Raw genomic sequence first — 19,785 nt, 5'->3', positions numbered from 1 at the left:
CTAAGTGTGAAAATGACATGTTCTCTGCTCTTCATTTTTCATAGCTACTACAATTACAAAGCACTGAAAGAACTAGAAAGAGATTTCTCCCTTGTTCCTTCCTCTTTTTCCTGTTGCTAGAAAATAGGAGGTACTGGAAAAGCAGGACTTCCAAGTAGAAGGGCAGCAAGGAGAAGCACAGAAAGCCAAGAACTTAATAAGAAAATCAAGTCTCTTCAAAGAGTTCACAGTTCCTGGGGATGAGTAGCTGGCTTTTCCCCATGTGGCTTTGGGAGGCGAGGCAAGAATGATTTAGAAAGGGGAAGCAAGTATGAAAATGGACAAAAAAGACAAGAATGAAAATGAAAAGACAAGCCACAAAATATAAAGGATGGGCAACAAGAATAAAGACCTCTTACAATTTGATAAGACAAATTACCTCATTTAAAAATGGGCAAAGAATTTAAATGGACATTTTGCTTAAGAAGATATACAAATGGCTAATGATCATATTAAAAGTGCTCATTACTCATTAGAGAATTACAAATTACAACCATAATAGGTGCCCGTTTACACTTACTAGAATGGTTATTAGATTATATAAATAAATATATGTGACTGACAATGTGATACATCCATATATATATATGATGACAATGTTGTCAAGGTTGTGGTAAAACTGGAACCCTTATGTATTGCTGATTTCTGGTGGGAATGTAAAATGGGGCAGCCACTCCTAAATGTCTATCTAAAAACAAGAACGCATGTTCATACAGAGACTTCTGTGCAAAAATTCACAGCAGTTCTATTCAAAGCAGCCCCAAACAGGAAAACTTCTAAGTGTATATCAACTAGTGAATGGATGAACAAAATGTGGCATATCCTTACAACAGAACACTATTTTCAATGAAAAGGAACAAACTATGACACATATTACAACATGGATGTACACCAAAAGTTTAAGCTAAGTAAAAGAAGCCAGTTGCAAAAGCTATATAGTATCTAATTCCATTTCTATGAAAGGCTCAGAAAAGCAAATCTATGGAGACAGATAGTATATTAGTGGTCGCCTGCAACTGGAGGGAGTAGGGACTTAACACAAATGGGAACAAGGGATCTTTTGGGGGTGATGGAACTGTTTAAAATTCAATAGAGGTAATGGTTGCACAGTTGTAAACATTCACTAAAAACTACTGAAATATACACTTAACATATGTACATAACTTATGCCTCAATAAAGTTGTTTCAAAAACCCCACAAGAATGACAAGAACCCTCTTTTCTTTTTTATACTTGAGCCAAAAATTATGCTGAAACTGCACGTCAAGTTTTTTATTCCTTTATTTACTCATCAAGCATTTATTGAAAAATGACCGTGTTCTCAAAATGGTTTTGACTTTGCCACTCATGCTAGGTTTAAATATCTGATGGATGGGCCTTTTCCAATATCCCTAGGAACTTGGCGGTGATCAGACTATTATTAATCCATGGGCTTTTGAATCAGGGACACAAAGGGCTGGACCTGGCAGAGTGGGAAAGTTCAAGGACTGACACTGCCCTCCTCAGGGCCTCAAAAAGCATCAATAAACCAGATACTGCTCTACCAGGCCAGCTAGCGGCAGAGAAACAGCTCATCTCGCCCTCCCCAGGAGAGTCAAGCCAAACAGCCTGCCTGACAAACAGGTGCTTCATACCCCAACACCAGCTCTGGGATACAATTCTAAAACCCACCTCATTCCCTAATGAATTCCCATAGCATTAAGCATGCCCATTAATACGTACTAAGGGCATATAATTTAATATTATAATAGAATGCAGACTTGTCCAAGTTCTATGCATGTTCCAAATGTGTACATTTTGTTGCATGTAGAGGTGCTTTTCTTGTATTAAATTTATCTTGTTATTTCAATGTTCTTTTACAATAAGGTATCATTAAAAATAATGGATATAAACTTTTAAAAAAATATGCTGGCCGTCATGGCTCAATGGTTGAGCATCGACCTAGGATCCAGGAGACTGCAGTTCGATTCCCGGTCAGGGCACATGCCCAGGCTGCGGGCTCGATCCCCAGCAGGGGGCGTGCAGGAGGCAGCCGATCAATGACTCTCATCATTGATGTTTCCATCTCTCTCCCTCTCCCTTCCTCTCTCTGAAATCAATATATTTTTTTAAAATAAAAAATCTTGCAGGCAAGTAAGTTTTCTTTAACCAAGCCCCCTGTATGTCTAAGAAATGTATTTATTTTCTTAAAGACAAAATGTTAGGACATTGACATTAGACTTTAAGTTCTTTGTTTTTATCTGAAGCAGTAGTTCTAAAGCTAAACTGTATGAGAGTGGTGCTCAGGATTGCATGCATGCATCCTGTTTAATGTACTACATGGATGATCCAAGGGATTTTCCCAAGTCAGAAGGCACTCCCAGCCCATATTCCATCAAGTCCATACACCAGCACGGGGGCCAGAATGGGGAGGGCGAGTGACCTACGAGATCATGAGGTTGAATTTCTGAGCTGTCCGGCTTCCACCTCAAATATAATCACCGCAGGCGGTTCCAAACTGCGCTCTTCAAACCGGGATCTCAAAGCATCTTGCCAACAAATACTAATCCTCATTGTTCTCTCAGGAGTAGACAAAAACCGAATCATATCTATGTAGGAATGAAGAGAAAATTGAGCTTGAGAGAGCACTGTCTTTTCTTTCTGTAAAGACTTCAATGACCAATTTACTTGGAAAACATTATACTGAGCATTGATGCTTCGCAAGTCACAGATGCATCCTGAATGCTTTCAAACTGCCGACTTTTATACCTTGAAAGAGGCCATTTTAAAGTTGTGACTCATTTATGAAACTGAATGTGCTATATCTGTATGTATGAATCAGACCCTGGAAGTACTCAGTTTACAAAGTATTACATTACCATCAACCACAAGTTACAAATCCATTGATGAAATGCTTCGAGTTTACTTAGCAGCAGCTGAAACCTGAAGTGGTGAGAAAGAATGGAAATATTCAGTGCACTGTAGGAAGACGAGGTGCGGGCAGGATGTTTCCCTAGCACTGCAATGCAAGTGTTATGACCACTTTCACAACTATTGAAGAAACTCAATCACAAGTCACATGTTTCAAATGAAAGTAAATCAAAAGGAAATCAAGCAGCTCTGATGGTCAGGGCTTGAGAAAGAATAGGCCTCTGAGTGAGCCTCCTAAAAATACAAAATAAAACCATGGATGGTAAATCAAGAAAACAAGCTAGTATCTGAAAATATAGCTCTGCGTTTCATAGTCTCCTACATTTGACCCTATATAAATAAAATAAATTAAAAAACAGGAACAAATGAGACTTTCAGATTCCACTGGTCTTTCCCTCCTTGCAAAAATGGTCTCTATCATATAAAAAACAAAAACAAACTTAAACTTTGGAACTGAGAAACTTGAAAATTAGAACCTAGATTATTCAAGCATTCAAAACAGTTTATCACATAGTGAAACCTGCAGTTCAGTTTTACATAAAATCATGCTCTATGTAGAGGAAATCATCACGCATGATCTTAGAGTAACAGATCTATGCCTAGTCACAAAAAGGTGACCAGGACAATGCTGAATTAATTTCCTATGTAAACAACTACTGTTCTGTATTTGGTTTAATTGGTTCTCAGGAATAAGGGTATTGAAGTACGTAAAACTGAGATGACATTCAACGCCCATATTCAATAGAAAGTGGAACCCCAAATCACATATCCTCTAAAAACGGGTGCTACAAGCATAGAAACCTGTGCAGTTACAAAATAGGATAATTCTCACCCCTCAAGGGCTCTCCTTGCCAACTTCTTTATAATACAGTACTGGTGTCAGAAGATACAACCAATCCTTGTGTTAAAAGCAGTTATTTTATATGAAATGTAAGTTGTATAAGGTTTTATTTTGGGCCATGATTTGACTGTTATAATTCACAATATTCTATGTTATAAAAGAGTAAATTTCAAGTGCATTTCAGAAATTATCTTCCAGGCAATTTTAAAAAATGCAGTGTAGGAGACTACTAGTGAGAAAGTTCAAAGAAATAGAGAAAAGCATAACTTGATTAATGAAAGAAATTAAACTTTTAAGAATCTGAATAGTAGATGCTAAACACAACTGAAACACCATTCCTCAGATTGTCTTTGATAATTAAAAAGGTGAATATCAAGTTCATTTTCATCTATCAGTTTTTAGTGATAAAAAAACAATTTATTTTAAGACATCTAAAATGCAGTTTACATTATTAGAGTCTATTCAAAACAAGTTCTATCTGTTTGTTCCTCCAATTTTTCCACTTTGAAAAAAAGCAAACATTTCTTAATTCATTTTTAGAAAATTTTTCTCTTCACTAATGCATAGTAGTTAATGCATACTTAAATGCTCTTAGATATAAGTTTATTTAGCCAGTAATGTCTGAACTAAATGACAGAAATAGTACCGAGCGCCTCCAGGTTATTAGAGATTATTGTAGCACCTGCTTTTGTGCTTGGTAACACTGTCACTGTAGTTCCCAGCTCCCTTTCTTTCCCCTTTCTCCATCCCAAACTCGCCCCCTCACCCACATTATGGATCTTGCAGGGGGAAAAAAGAATATATTGAACAAAGAACTCTTCCTTTTAAATTCCCAAACTGTGTAGAAAGCTACCACCCTTTTCTACCTCTGAGCCTTCAGTACTGACATATGACAACTGCGTTTTCCAGAAGACGCACCAAATAAAAGTTCTTTTTCCCTCCTAGATATTCTCCATCCACATTCACATATTAAATACTCTGAGAACTTTATAGTAAAAAAGAAACAAAACATAACGCTTTCCTTGTGTGACGCACCACTGACCCATGGCATCTAGTCCTGCCCCTTGCAAAACAGCTACTAATCTGCTCCAGAAATAGTGTCCAATGAAACACACTGTGGGTTGAACATGCTATCTTTATGGAAGCAATGAAAGCTCAAAAGGTACAAGTCCAGGAGGGATAATTCCCAATTGTCAGGACCCCAAGCTCTCAAATTCAGACTTCTTTTAAGACATAAACGTTCCTGAGGTTTCTCCTGGCACATCTGGTTAAATGCGCTGGCCTAGGTCCCCATGACCATGAGAGCCCTTAACAGCATCAGGCCACACTCCCCAGGCTGCTTCAGAAGAGGGTGCTCTTTCCAGGCCCCAAATCCACCGCACTAGAACCAGAGAGAAGGAATACTGTGGTCTGCCCTGGGGCAGCCTCCTCCTGACAAATGTGGGCCACAGAAATAGTGCCAAATACTAGCTACTCTGCTTCCTCCTATCGTTCTCTCTCTCTCTCTCTCACACACACACACACACACACACACACACACACACACACACACACACACACTCTGTATTACTTATGGGTAAATCAGAGGTGTATAATCTGCCAGGCAAAGTAATACCACCAGGAATAGATGCCTCCTACAGGATGCCCTTCTCAGGGCAGAACCTTTCCCAGAAACCTCTAGATGTGCTGTGCTCAGTAGAAGGCAAGGGACAGGGTTACAAAATAAACTTCTCTAGAAAGCCACCCTCCCCCCTTCTGCCCCACAAAAGCTCTCTCCTTAAAAAAATATTCTTAGACATTCTAATTAACTAAGGAGAATTTCTATCAAGTGTGAATTCCCCTTTAATATGGAGAGAATGCTTGCATAGACAAAGATGGGCCTGGTGGGGTTCATCCAAATCCAAATTCCAAACCAAAAAATAAGAGAGTTGTGTGAAGTATTAAGTATTACAAACTTTACAAAAGGGAGGGAGGGAAGGAACCATGTAAAGAAGTATAAGATGCAGGCAACATCATAATCAAAATCAACTTTGTGAAAAACAACAAATTTTTCATATCTTTGTATCTTACAAGTCAGAGTATGAAAACGATGTGCAGCAATGTGGGAAGTTTAATGAAAAACAAAACGTGGAAAATCTACTATCACAATGCTGGTTTATGATTTTCTTTTCTTTTACACACGTGTACAATTACAAAATGTTATCTTTGGAAGTGGAAAGCTTACCAATCCATTTAGTTTGCAATGAAGACACAAAGGTAAAAAGAAGTTAGCTGCTTGGCCTGAGGTCACTCAGCCCTTACATTGTACGAATGGGACTAACACCCAGTGTTCTGGTCCAAAGTCTGGCCTTCCTCCCTCCCCCACCACCTCACTGATTTGTTCCCTTTTGTGTAACTGCTGGCTACACGTTCATTCTTGATATGAGATGGGCAGTTTTCACTTTCTAGTGCCTTCTATAAAGAAACAGGAATGATCCATGGCCTAACAATTTGAGCATGTTAAAAACTTACATACTTTAGGCTGCTAAGAAGATTTGGTATAGCTTGCCTCAGGCTTTCTGTATTTAGTGACAATGGGCTATGACAGCTAAGATGAACAGTTTCTGAAAAGAAAACGAAAGGCATGTGCACAATATTGAGGCTATTTTATTTAATTGGCCCTTGGGAAGCAGACACACTAGGAGCACCCATATAGATATACATATTGTTAAGTGATGCTTTACTCCCATTGTTACATCGGTATGCATAACTTTTCATTAAGATAACCTTCATAAACTAAACAGGTATATCAACTAAGGTTTTCCACATTTATTCTTCAAACTTCATAGGTACATCTGCTGGAGAAAATATCATAAACCTCTAAATACCATGACTGCTAGGAAACAAAGCATTACCATAAGGAGCCCAGTGTTCTTTAAAAGGAAACCTTTAATCCTTCAAATACAATAGTTAGGTAGAGAAGCCCTACAAAAGGGTCAGATACATAAAATTAACAACTAGTCACTACAGAGTTCCTGATAAAAGCCTGCGGAGTCAATGAACACACTGATCTCAGCTCCCTCTTTAGGCCCCCAAACAAAAACAAGAAACAAATGCAAAAGTATAACCCCTAAGTGAGGCAGGAAGGTTGGCACAGGGAAGAGCCCCCCGCCCCATCCCTACCCCCCAGTTCTATTCTTCCCCTTCCCTTCTAGGTTAGAACACTTAGGATGTGACCTGCGCCTATACAACTATCCCCTCGCTGCCCCCCTCCCAGTTTCCTGGGGTAAAAAGATAGTTGAGACAAAAACCAGTGTCAGCCAGAGTTGGCAGTCATGTGGACCTCCACTCCGCCTTCCAGATCACCATGTAACCATCCAGACAGGAGGGGCTGAGATGAGCTGCCCAGACAACCAAGCCCCCACCTCAGCGCCTCAGCTTCAGAGACATGAACCACCCCGTCCCTCCCCTTTCCCACAGCTGGTAAAATCTCTCACTTCCTGAGTTCGCCAGCACTCCCCCCTCCTGGAGTGTGTACTGTCCTTTAATCAATCCTCTGTGCTTTGCTGAATCTCTCTGTCTTGCTCTCGAATCCTTTCCTGTGTGGTGACAAGAACCTGGACACAACCACTTGGCCTCCCTATGTGCCCTCCGGCACCATAAGCACAAGAAGAATGAGTGAGAAGACAACAGCAAACAAGCTAGAAAGCCACTGACAACTAATAATTGACTTTACCTGACTTGAGAAAGGAGAATTCTAGACCAGCAGTGGTGAAAAAAAATCAAGAAGCGACCATATTTCCACTGAGAACTTACACCTCCCACCCCCCAAAGGCTCATGAGTTCTACGCATGAGTCCCTCTGTAAAGTGGAGACAATGACAGAGCTTTAAGTGTGAGGACAGGTTCAAATACTGCATAAAAGCAGCCAGACACCTAGTTTCCCACTGGTAATGCCTTTTGCCAACAGGCAGAAGTCTGGAAGTTTATTGTCCGGAAGGAATGAAACACAAGGTCTGCGAGCTGATTACAGGCATCAAACACTGTAGAGAGCAGGCACACTGTGCTGCAAATAGGACAGTAAATAAATGTTCACATATTAATTGTTGAAGCCGCTTTTGCCCTTTCAATTCACAGAATGCTGTCATCCAGGCTTCTACTATCAAGGCAGGACAGTAAAAAGGGTTTCCCAAGGACCAGTCAGGTTATTCAGAAAAAAACCCCAGAAAATATGTAAAGATACTGAAATCAGTGTTCTATGCACCACACTCAAACCACCCTTTAGTGAAGCCCACAGTAACAAGTTCCAGATTTGTATAGAAAGTATCCAGACAGCTCTTTAGTACCTCACTTGTAAGTATGAGCAGATAGTCAAAGTTAAACACTTAAGAAAAGCTTCTAAAATAGAAGCCAAACCAAACAGAAAAAAGTGAATCTTGGGCAAAACAAAAATATACAAAGAAAAACAATCATTAACATCTCCAGAGCAATAATACAGTACATTTCTCAAAGGAAAGCATGATGCGACTTTTAAAAAACAGGCATTCAGAGATAAAAAATGAGACATTGGAAAATAACATACAGTAAAAAAGAAATAAAATCCCAATAGAAAATTTAAAGATAAAATTAAGGTTATCTCCCATCTATAGAGCAAAAATAGAGATGAAAAGCAATGCAGAAAGAAATTAAGAAAATTAAAGAACTAATACAGGAGGGCCTATATCCACACACCAAACTACAAAAACAAAAATCATTAAATAATTCAAGAAAATTTCCAAGAACTGAAGGGCATTAATTGCAACATTGAACAGGCCCAGTAAATTCCCAATACACTAGATTAAAATGGATTCACACAAAGATACATCCTTGTGTAATTTTAGAGCATTGATCCTAAAAGATTTCAGGATAGAATAGGTCAAAAATGAGAATAGCATAAGACTGTTGGACCCTGGATGGCAGAGGAAAATGAAGTCTTCAATATTCTGTGGGAAAGTGATTTCCAATCTAGAATTTTATATCCAACCTGGTCTTCAATTAGTCATGAGAGAAGAATAAAGACTTGCCAGAAAGGTCTCAAAAACTACATCTCTCACCCACTACCTTTTCTTAGGCGCTATTGGAAGATGGATTCTGCCAAAACAAAAGAAGAAATGAAGAAAAAGGGAGAAACAGGATTCAAGAAAAAGGGTTCTCAACATAAAAGACAAAAGAAATCACCAACATCATGGAGAAGCAGGTTAAAAAGTCCCAAGAACCATTCATTCAAGGTTAAATTGATAGGCTGCCTGATATACATGAATCTAGTATAAGAATATTTATATGATGTGGGAGAATTTAGAGATGATTTAGTGGAAAGTTGATAGAAAACTAAGTGAATAAAAAATAAGTAAACTTAGCAAATAAAATGAGGCAATTACTAATTCCAGAGAAAATAAAAAGATACGCAGGAAAGGCAAAATGGTTATAGTATACTATATATTCCACTACAAATGCAGTTTGCAGTCATGATAACATAAACATGGAATATAGGTTCTTGGTGTTTATATAACTTATTGGGAAGACAGAAATTACTTTTTTGGGGGAGTAGAGTCATAAAAGGGTGTGTTCATGTAAGTGAAAGAAAACTAAAACCCCAACTTCCATAAAAATGTAGATGAAAAATCGATATGTAGCAACATCATTTAGAAATATGAAAAGCCATCACCTAAGAAATGGCTAAAAGAATTTAAAGTGATTACTTCTGGAAAGGAGAAATGGGAGAGAGGTGGTGTGGGCTTGCATTTTTTGCAACAATTCCCATAAAGGTATTTTTCTTCATTAAACTGTGTGTGTATGTGGATATAAAACTTGGATTTTCAAAAACTAAATTTCAGAAACCTTGTTACTACAAAGACCAACATCCTAATATTTGAGTGCTATAAATTTTTAAATAGTTCCTGTCTATTGCTAATTACAACTTGACTTTTCTAAACCAAGGTCACATAAGGTTTCCCCCCTCATGACAGAGTTCCTCCCATTTATATAACAAATCTATTTTTGTTTGTTTGTGAAGTAAGCAGCAAGGTTAACAGCACTGATGCTATAACTGATTAATTCAGACTCACTGAGCAGCTCCAGTATTTTGAGAATATGTGTCTAGTTCTAGAACACCATAGCTCTTCAGACATAAAACAAATACACACTGCTACTTATCACTAACTGTTGAGAGTTCAATAAAACTGAACATTATACCTACAAGCTCCTTATTTGTAACCACATGAACATTATTATAAATAGGCGTTACAATCAATAAACCACTTTGAGATATTGCCTAAAGTTCAGACATCTTGCATCACCCCTTTTCCCTAGGATTTCTGTCTCAACAGTAATTAAAGCTATAACCAACGAGGCACCAAAATAATTCAGTATAACCATTCAACAAATATTTCTAATAGAAGTCTCCTATTCAATTTGTAGATCTCCAAATTTTTTCACAGATTACAAAGGAGCCCTCTATTGAAAACTGATCAAATTAAAAAGAAAAATACATAATTATCAAGGCATTGCTATATGCAGAAATCTTAAGAAAAGTTTTGTCACATTCATTTAAAAGAAGCCCATCAAAGAATCCAAAATTTTCAAAAGTGAGTCACTAAGGGCCTATAATCTAAAATGTGTTCTTTCTCCCACTTTCAAGGACACCATATGGCAAATTATGTTCTCAGGAAAAGAAACAAACTTACCTTTCACAAGCTCGGACAGTCCATGCGGCAATTATCCATAATGAGATACTAAAAACCAAGAGTACAGTTCCTGGGCATATAGTCATTAAAGTCTTCATAACAAAACGCGTATTGAAGTTTATCTTATTAAGTGCTCCAATGCTTCTAGAGGAGGCATCAGTGAAAAGTTTGCTATGTAAGAGCATGACTCTGGCAATCAGATAGAGTCTTAAGAACATTGGTATAGATAAAATAATATCCACATCAGCGGTGGTTGTGGATGGGGCATAGGAGAAGGCAAGCCGGGCCGTCCATGTGAACGTATAATTCCCAGGTATGGGGTGAATAGCACACACCAGTATTTCCAAGCAGATGAAGAAAATACGCTCATAAGTCATGGCTATTCTCCAGTCATCTGCTCCATTGTCCACCATGAACAACTGAAAAAATAAAGTAGAAAATCAGCTTCAGTAAGGCATGAATGGTCCACAAGTGTTAGCGCAGATTTTAAAAATACATAACAGATGACTTTCAGCAATCATGGCAAGCTAGAGGTTATGACTTTAAATGCTAGCCAGGTACGCTATTTTTAGAAAATGGTATTGGCACAAAAGGAGAATTTCATTTTGTAAAAATTAAAATTCAAAACTTGCTGCACAGGAGCTGAAGTTATTTTGGAGTCCATGCTCCTGGACAATCATGTAAGTACCATCGCTTTAAAATAAGGGGGCTTGGGCCTGTCAGTAAAGCACCCTCCTTAGATGAGTCAGGTGAACCTGCCTTATGGACAAACTGTTCATCTCCCTTTAAGGGTTTGGATCTAAACCCTTACACATCTAACTACATTTTCAGTGAGGTCTATTTTTGGCGTCTCTGCAATCAGTTATACCCTATAATGCAACTACACATGAGCGTCTTACAGGAAATCTTACTGTTGGCTTCAGAGAAAATCACAAGAGGCCACAGTTGCACGTGGCAGCATTTCTTCAGTATCCTCACACTGCTATACTTTCCAGCTCTCTTCTTCTGTTCCCCCTTAGCCTTCCTTGGATGGCTTGGTTTCAATCTTTCTTTCTTTAATAAAGATTCCCTTTTCCTATTTCTGTCATTCCTCACACCACAATGAAAGAAAACAAAAAGAAGACAGAAAAAGGAAACAGATGGATGGATAGATTAGATAGGTAGGTAGATAGATGATAGAGACGATAGATGATAGATAGATAGAAAGATGATAGATGATAGATAGATATAGATAGATGATAGATAGATGATAGATAGATAGATAGATTGATAGATAGATAGATAGATAGATAGATAGATAGATGATAGATGATAGATAGATAGATAGATAGATAGATAGATAGATAGATAGATGATAGATGATAGATAGATAGATAGATAGATAGATAGATAGATAGATAGATAGATAGATAGATAGATGATAGATAGATAGATAGATAGATGATAGATAGATGATGATGATAGATAGATAGATAGAGATAGATAGATAGATGATAGATAGATAGATAGATAGATAGATAGATAGATAGATAGATAGATAGATGATAGATATAGAGATTGAAAGATGATAGATGATGATAGTTGGATGGATAGATAGATAGACAGACAGACAGACAGACAGACAGACAGACAGACAGATAGATAGATAGATAGATAGATAGATAGATGATAGATAGACGATAGATGATAGATAGAAGGGGGAGAGGGACAGGGACAGGGAAGAAGAAAGTAATAGAAACAGAAAAGAATGTTTCCTGTCTTCCTTGGCTTTTCAGTAAACAAGTCTGCCACGCTCTGGGAGTCCATCAACAACCAGAAGCATCTGCAAATGTGTGGTGACATTTCTAACTGCCACAATGACTTGTGGGAGCTACTGGCATTTAGAGCCAGGAAGCCAAGGGTGCCAACCATGCTGCAATTCTGGGAGTCCCACGCACCAGAAAGACCTGTTTGCCCAGAATGCCAATCGTGCTCCCCCACTAAGAAAGATGACATATTTTTTTTGCCTTCTGGTAAGTAGCCAGCTTAAATAGAAAGCATGAGATGAAAGCAACCCAAATAAGAACCGAGCATTCTCAGGGAATTAAATGGTAAAGGTTGGCAGAGCAGGTTTCCCCTTTGGTGGATCCTATATGCTCTGCTCTTCTTCAGATGATTGCAAATTCCCATTCTAGGTGCAGTTTCCTGCAGTTCATAGTTACTTCTCATGCTATTATTCAAACACTGTCATCAGTGTTACTTTGCAAGGACAGGAGTTTGAGGACAAAATTACTACTCCTTTCTGGTATCTCAAGGAAATGGAAAACTAGCAGAATCTCTCAGAAACATATCAAAGTTTTAACAAATTAAGTTATGACAACATAATGGCTTTAGGTATGCCTTTATCATAACTTTTCACCTAGGGACCTTAAAGTGTTTGATAGATGATAATAGACAATAGAAATTATATTTTTCCCAGTTTCCAGGAAAGAAATAGATCATAAGTAAAACAGCCCAAGCTGGCTATAGAAATATTCTTTTCTGGTCTCACCACTTTGAATATCATGCTGGCATAAATGATTTCAATAATACATACAAAAGGTTGTATAGATGTAATGACAGAAGCCTTCTAAATTTTCTATTGGTGAGTTTTTACTGAGTACTGCACAACTCTGAAGAAATGTGACCCCCAAATCTCTTAAGACATTTATACCCAAAAGAATGTGTGCTGCAAACTAGTTCCTTTGAGAGGCTATATAGGTAGGTTCGAAAAATATGGTCCCTGTTCTCTTTGGGAACTGCTCTCAGGGCCTGTTACAAGTCCCATAAAAAAACCAATATTGTTATTTAAATATACATTTCCATTTCTACTGAAAATGGTATTACCCAGTTTGATTGTCTACTTTCTTCACTGAACTTAGCTCTGAATGAGTTGGCAAAAATCAAATCCACCCCCAAAGGGGCTAAGAATCACCAACAGTCTAGATAATCAAAAGCTGTGCCACAGACTCTGAGCTCGATTCCAAGAGTTTCCCAGCCCCATTTTGTGCCATGGCAGCATAAATGCAGAACAAGTACTTTCCCAGGTAACTGGGAAAGAAATGCCAACTTAGGTGTACAATTCTGGTATGTGGCTTAAAAATAGTCTCCTATCTTTCCCCGGCTGGCCTCCTTCCATCGCTCACAGTGCACTGGCTGCTCGGACCTCACTCTATTCCCTCATGTCAGGGCCCCTTTCATTGTCCCCTCTGCTCACTTCCCGAACTAGGCTGGTTCTCTATCCATTCCCATCACTTCAGCCATTATCTCACTGGCATTCTCGGCAGCCCCCGCTCCCTAAACCCTCTGGCGGGCCTGCCCAGGTAACCTCCAATCTGGGACCTCATGCCCAGGCTGCTTCGGGTGGCCTGGGGCCACCACATGCCCAGGCCTTCAAGCTCATCTGAATGCTCGTCTTCACCGTGATCTTTCCCTTGTCCTCCATAGCACCTGCTCCAATCAGCTTTCTTCTCAAGGGCCACCTTTGCCCCTTGTTCTCTCAGTGCACTTTCTTCCCAATATCAGAAATATCATCTGTCTCATTCTTCAGCTACAAACTCACCTACATCTCGCCCTTTTCTCAGTATTTCCCTTCTCTTTTTTTCTACCTAAAGCAACGTTACACCAAAATCTAATTCTCCTGTAATGAAAGATTATTTTCTTTTTTTCTTTTCTTTCAATTACACTTGACATTCAGTATTGTTCTGTATTAGTTTCAGATGTACAACACAGTGGTTAGACAATTGTGTATTTTACAGAGTGGTCCCCCAATATTTTAACTACCCACCATACATGGTTATTACAATATTACTGACTATATTCCCTGTGCTGTACTTTACACCCCTGTGACTACTCTGGAGCTACCAATCTGTACTTCTCAGTCCCTTCACCTTTTTCACCCAGCCCCACAATGCCCCTCCCCTCTGGCCACCGCCAGTCTGTTCTCTGAATCTTTGAGCTATTTCTATTTTGTTTAGCTTGTGTCTTCCTCTCCCTCTCGGCAGACTAAATGAGCAAGTTCAAATCTACTGTTAACTGGAATCAGAGGATCTTAAACAAACAAGAACCCCCACTGGCTCTATGTCTGTTCTAGGTGGTATTCATTTTCTGAATTCTTTTTTTTAGGATTTTTCATTGATTTCTAGAGAGAGAAGAAGGGAGACAGAGAGACAAACATTAATCGGCTGCCTCCTGCATGCCCCTCACCCAGGGATGGAGCCCGCACCCTGGGCCTGTGCCCTGACCGGGAATCGAATGGCAGCCCTTTGGTGCACAGGGCGAGGCCCCACTAACCGAGCCACGCCAGCCAGGGCCTCACTTCCCCTTTATCCCCCAGCACCCTCGTGTAGCTTTCGCCCCATCAATCCACCAAGACTACTCTTGTAGAGGTTGTTAAAGATGCCTTAATTATAAAATCACTCTTTCCCACTTAATTTTTATCTTAGTTGACCTGACATTAATCACTCCTTCCTTCCTAAAAAGATCTCTTCTCTTGGCTCGTGTGACATATTGCTTTTTTTATTTGCTGCCACTCTGAAGGATCCATCTCACTTTCTCTAAAAACCATGTTCCTCATCCCCAACTAAGGGCCCCTGCTCTGCTGAGGTCCATCTCTGACTGTTCTCTCTGTACTTTCCTGCGTGATCCCTCCCTGCCTCCTACCCTCTACCATACTCCTCCTCCTGGAAGCTGTACTCAGCCCATAGTGACCTTTTCAAATGGGGATTACATAATCCCATTGCTGTCGAGATGAACACCATTCGAAGGCTCCCATTCCACAATCCAGTTGTGCTGCCTCTTTTGTCTCATTGCTTATTACTCCTCTGGCAGTTCCCTCTGGTTGCAGATTCTGGAACACACCACCTAATGATGCTTCTATGTCTTTGTACATCCGGTCCTATGGACTGGAACCTCTTTCTACCTAACGAATTCTTACTTCTTTAAAACAAAACTCCACAGTCGCCTCCTTTAGGACACTGTCCATGCCACAGTCAAGTCTGAAAACTCCCTCCTTTGTTCTCCCAAGATCCCCATATGTACCTCTCATAGATTCTGGCACAGAGGACAGTAAGGATTTCTTTGTAATCTGTCACCCCTACTTGACTGTGAGGCTCCTTGAGGACAGGAAACATGCCTACCTAGTAGAGGTAAATGTTTGTTAAACAAACTGCCCTTGTTTTTCTCATTTAATATTGACTATCCTAACCACTGCATAGGTCCTGATGTTAATTAAATATGCTAATGGAAAGCTCTGGCTGGGTAGCTCAGTTGGTTGTCTTGATAGACCAAGGTTGAGGAGTCCATCCCTGGTCAGGGCACAGATAAGAACCAACCAATAAATGCATTAATAAGTGGAACAACAAATCGATGTTTCTCTTTCTCTCTCTGTCAGATCAAGCAAGCAATAAAAATGCTCATGGAAGAAAAGAATACTAAAGCATAACACAAGTGAAATAAATCTATGACATTTTTCAAATCTGTAGGGAACACATCCTACTAAATGCTAAGTCACTGCAGCAGCATAATTTTGCAATTCCACAGGAAGTCCAGATAGCATTCTTCCTCAATACCCCCCCCGAAGAATATTTTCTATTACATAATTGCTTTATACTATCAGGGATTTAATCAACACCTAAAATAATTTAACTTTTGGGTTTGTTTTACCACAGCATATACATATTTCAATGCTAAAGTTAAGGAAGAGATATTTTCTTCTGCTCTCCACTCTTAACTGCTGCTATTCCTTTGTTTATTCATTTATTTACTAAACATCCTGAATAGTCACTGTGCCAAGCACTGCGCTTTGTACTAGGCATACAACAGGATTTACAGCCAATGAAGGGTTGACCTCATGACACTGAGTTTCACCAGGAGAGAAGACAAAGTCAGGAGAACAGACTTCAAGCAACTTAATAAAGAGCTTATGTCTGTGGACACTGCTATGAAGGAAACAAACAAAAGATGAAATGGAGAAGAATAAATTAGAGGTGACAGTAGATGTGGTCTCATGAGAAAAGCCAGTCAGATAAAGAACCAGGAGAACATTTTAGGTAGAAGAGTTAGCACGTGTAAAGGCCATGGGCATTATAAAAGCTTACGTGCTAAGAAAATGAAGAAACACCAGAAACTTAATCATCAAGGGGCAAAGTGAAAGGAGATGAGCCTGAAGAGACAAATAGGGTCAAGACGTTCAGGGCCTTGTTGGCAATGGGATCAAGACTGGATTTCATTCCACATGCAGAAGGAGCCCACTGGTTATCAGGCAGAGAAATCACATCATCTGACTTATAGCCTACAGGGCTTATCCTTACTGCTATGGGAAAACAAGAGTGCACAGGGAATAATATAAATTAGGAAGTTCTATGGCATCTGATCAATTGCCCTTAGCATCCACCTGACCTGGACCAGGGGGTGGGGGTTGCCACAGAAAAAGAAATAGTGGGTGTACTAGAGATACAGTTTGGAGATCTTGCTAGAACCTTCTGATGGGCTGAATGTGGAAGTGATTAAAAAACAAAAAGAAAAGAACCATATAAAGCTGAGTTTCTACTCTGAAAAACACAGTGGATGGCTGTGCCATTTCCTGAATACAATGAGTTGGGGGGGGGGGGGAAGGTCCCATTTTGGCTTCTGTCATCTGAGTACAGATGCCAAGTAGGCAGCACTATATGCCAGTATTCAGAGGAGAAGTCTCAACTATTGAAATAAATTTGGAAGGCATCAGTTTTTAGGTAGTTTTATGAAATCCAAAAAACAAATGGCCAAGTCTTGAGGAACCCCAAACGTGGAGGGCAGAGGGAAGGTCAAGCCAGTCTGTGAAGGAAGAAAAAAACAAAATGTCCTAAGAGTCAAGAGTGAGGGCTGTCAACTCAAACTATAAAATAATATTTACTAGATTTAGAGATATGTTAACACACTTGATATTCTATATAGAAAATGGAAACATTTTGACCATCACAGTTATTCAAAACTGACTCCAAGTCAGGTATTAAAACCTAACTATAAAAACATTCCCATTATATTCTACATGATCAATATAATATATATGATCTGTTTTAAGCTCACTTGGGGGGGTAGAATAATCAGAATGACAGATATTAACTCATCTCTATATTCACTTCTCACTTTGATGTGGCTAAGAGAAGAGAGATTTTAGAATGAAAGCATGACAGTGTGTTTAAGTTACTTTAATTCTAGAGCTATGGTTAATGGTCTTTGCCAAAGGACTAAAGTAACTTGCAGGCCTGACACGTACTGTGCCCTCAGAATATATCCCATCACAACTTGAACTTTTCATCGCAGCTGTTTGATATTTGCTCAGATACCCAAAACGGGCTTCAAGCTCACTGTCCAAGATGAATGGTCAGTGAAAGAGATCAGCAGGAGAGGGTCTGGAGTTTAGTGGGAGAGCACAGCCACATGGTCAGGTCACCTGCTGGCGTGGAGACCTCTGCTCAGCCAGCTTGGGAGAGCGAGGAGCTCAGCTGCAGAAGCCCCCAGCCGCCTTCCGCATGTGCTTTTCCTCCTCAGTGAGGCTGCAAGCTCTGTGGTCTGATCTGAAACAATGTCTTATACATACTGGTTTTCCTTTCTAGTAGAATCTAGGGCAGGCTCAGCACAAAAGTGGTGCTTAAAAAATACATATGGAACAGCATATATATGGCCAATAGAAAAGACGCTCAATGTCACTAATCATCAGAGAAATAAAAATTGAAACCACAATGAAATATGTCCTCACACCTGTCAGAATGGCTATCATCAATAAATCAGCAACAGTAAGTGTTAGTGAGGATGTGCAGAAAAGGGAGCCCTCGTGCACTGTTGGTGGGATTGCAAATTGCAGCCACTATGGGAAACAGTATGGAGGTTCCGCAAAAGATTAAAAATAAAACTAATTTATGACCCAGCAATTCCACTTTGGGGTATTTATCTGAAGAAACCCAAAACAGTAATTTGAACAGATATATGCACCCCTATGTTCATTGCAGCATTATTTATAATAGTTAAGATATGGAAGCAACCGAAGTGCCCATCAAGGTTAAAGAAGATGTGGCGCATGTAGATAATGGAATATAATTCAGCCATAAAAAAATAATAATGAAATCTTCCATTTGTGATAGCATGGATGGACCTAGAGGATATTGTGTTAAGTGTAATGTCAGACAGAGAAAGACAAATACTGTGTGATTTCACTTATATGCGGAATCTAAAGAATAAAATAAACAAACAAAACATAAAGAAACCCATAGAGGCAGACAGCAATCTGATGCTTTTCAGATGGGAGGGTTTGGAGGTGCTAGGTGAAAAAGATGCGGGGGTTAAGAAGTACGAATTAGTAGTTACAAAATAGTCACAGAATGTAAAGTGCAGCATAGGAAATATAGTTAATAATATTGTAATAACTATGTCTGGTGCCAGGAGGGTACTAAGACTTATTGGGGGATCAGTTCCTAAATTATATACACGTCTAACCATTATACTGTACACCTGAAAGCAATATAAAATAATATTCAATGTAAACTGTAGTTGAAAAAATACATACTAAATAAAATAATTGATTAAGAAAGCAAGCATAGGTAGAATAGCTAGGAAAACTCCAAAAAGGAAGAGTGGTAAGGAAGAAACAGCCCTGACAAATTAATAATTAAAACCATGTGTACTGGCACATAAAATAATAGAGAGGCCAGAGTAGAAAGTCCAAAATAGATCAAATACGCTGGGAATTTCATAGTGTTTTAAAGGTAGACAATCAAATCAGTGGGAAAAATATAATTTATTGAAAAATAACTTGGAAACAACTAAGCCATCTGGAAAAAATATCAAGTTGAAGTGATGTCTCATACCAATATATCAAGAAAAATCTTAGGTGAACAAAAGATTTAGATCTGAAAATGAAGCAACCAACATATTAGGAGAAATCGTGTAAGAATTATTTTGTAAGTTTACAAAAAAGGAAGGCCTTTTAACTCTGAAAAAAACACACATACAACCCCAGGGTCTTAAAAGAAATCAGTGATACATTTGACTATATCAAACTTTTGTTTTCTGTAGCTGGGCAAAACTATAGTAAAGAGAGTAAAAAAGACAAACACCAAACCTTGGAGGAAGTGTTCACGACTATTATCACAGAGGACTAATTTCCCAAATAGATCAAAGTTCCTACAAATCCTTAAGAAGAAGATGAGCAGTCTACCAGAAAAATGAACAAAGGACACAAACAGCAGTTAATGAAAAAGGAACTAAAAATGGCTCTTAAATAAAGCTCTTCCTCAACCATG

General features: G+C 39.0%; 1 protein-coding gene across 1 annotated transcript in view; it reads right to left on the bottom strand.

Moving 5' to 3' along the window:
* Positions 1-19,785, bottom strand: part of KCNN2 (potassium calcium-activated channel subfamily N member 2) — a 135,963-nt gene that overhangs the window by 81,131 nt on the left and 35,047 nt on the right. The window contains exon 4 of the mRNA XM_087815497.1: positions 10,490-10,908. Within this exon, the coding sequence (XP_087671623.1) occupies positions 10,490-10,908 (419 nt within the window). The remainder of the gene's footprint in view (positions 1-10,489; positions 10,909-19,785) is intronic.

Source organism: Miniopterus natalensis, chromosome 3 (genome assembly GCF_054644295.1).
Source record: "Miniopterus natalensis isolate mMinNat1 chromosome 3, mMinNat1.hap1, whole genome shotgun sequence".
Classification (NCBI taxonomy): domain Eukaryota; kingdom Metazoa; phylum Chordata; class Mammalia; order Chiroptera; family Miniopteridae; genus Miniopterus; species Miniopterus natalensis.
This window is presented reverse-complemented; position numbering and strand designations above follow the sequence as displayed.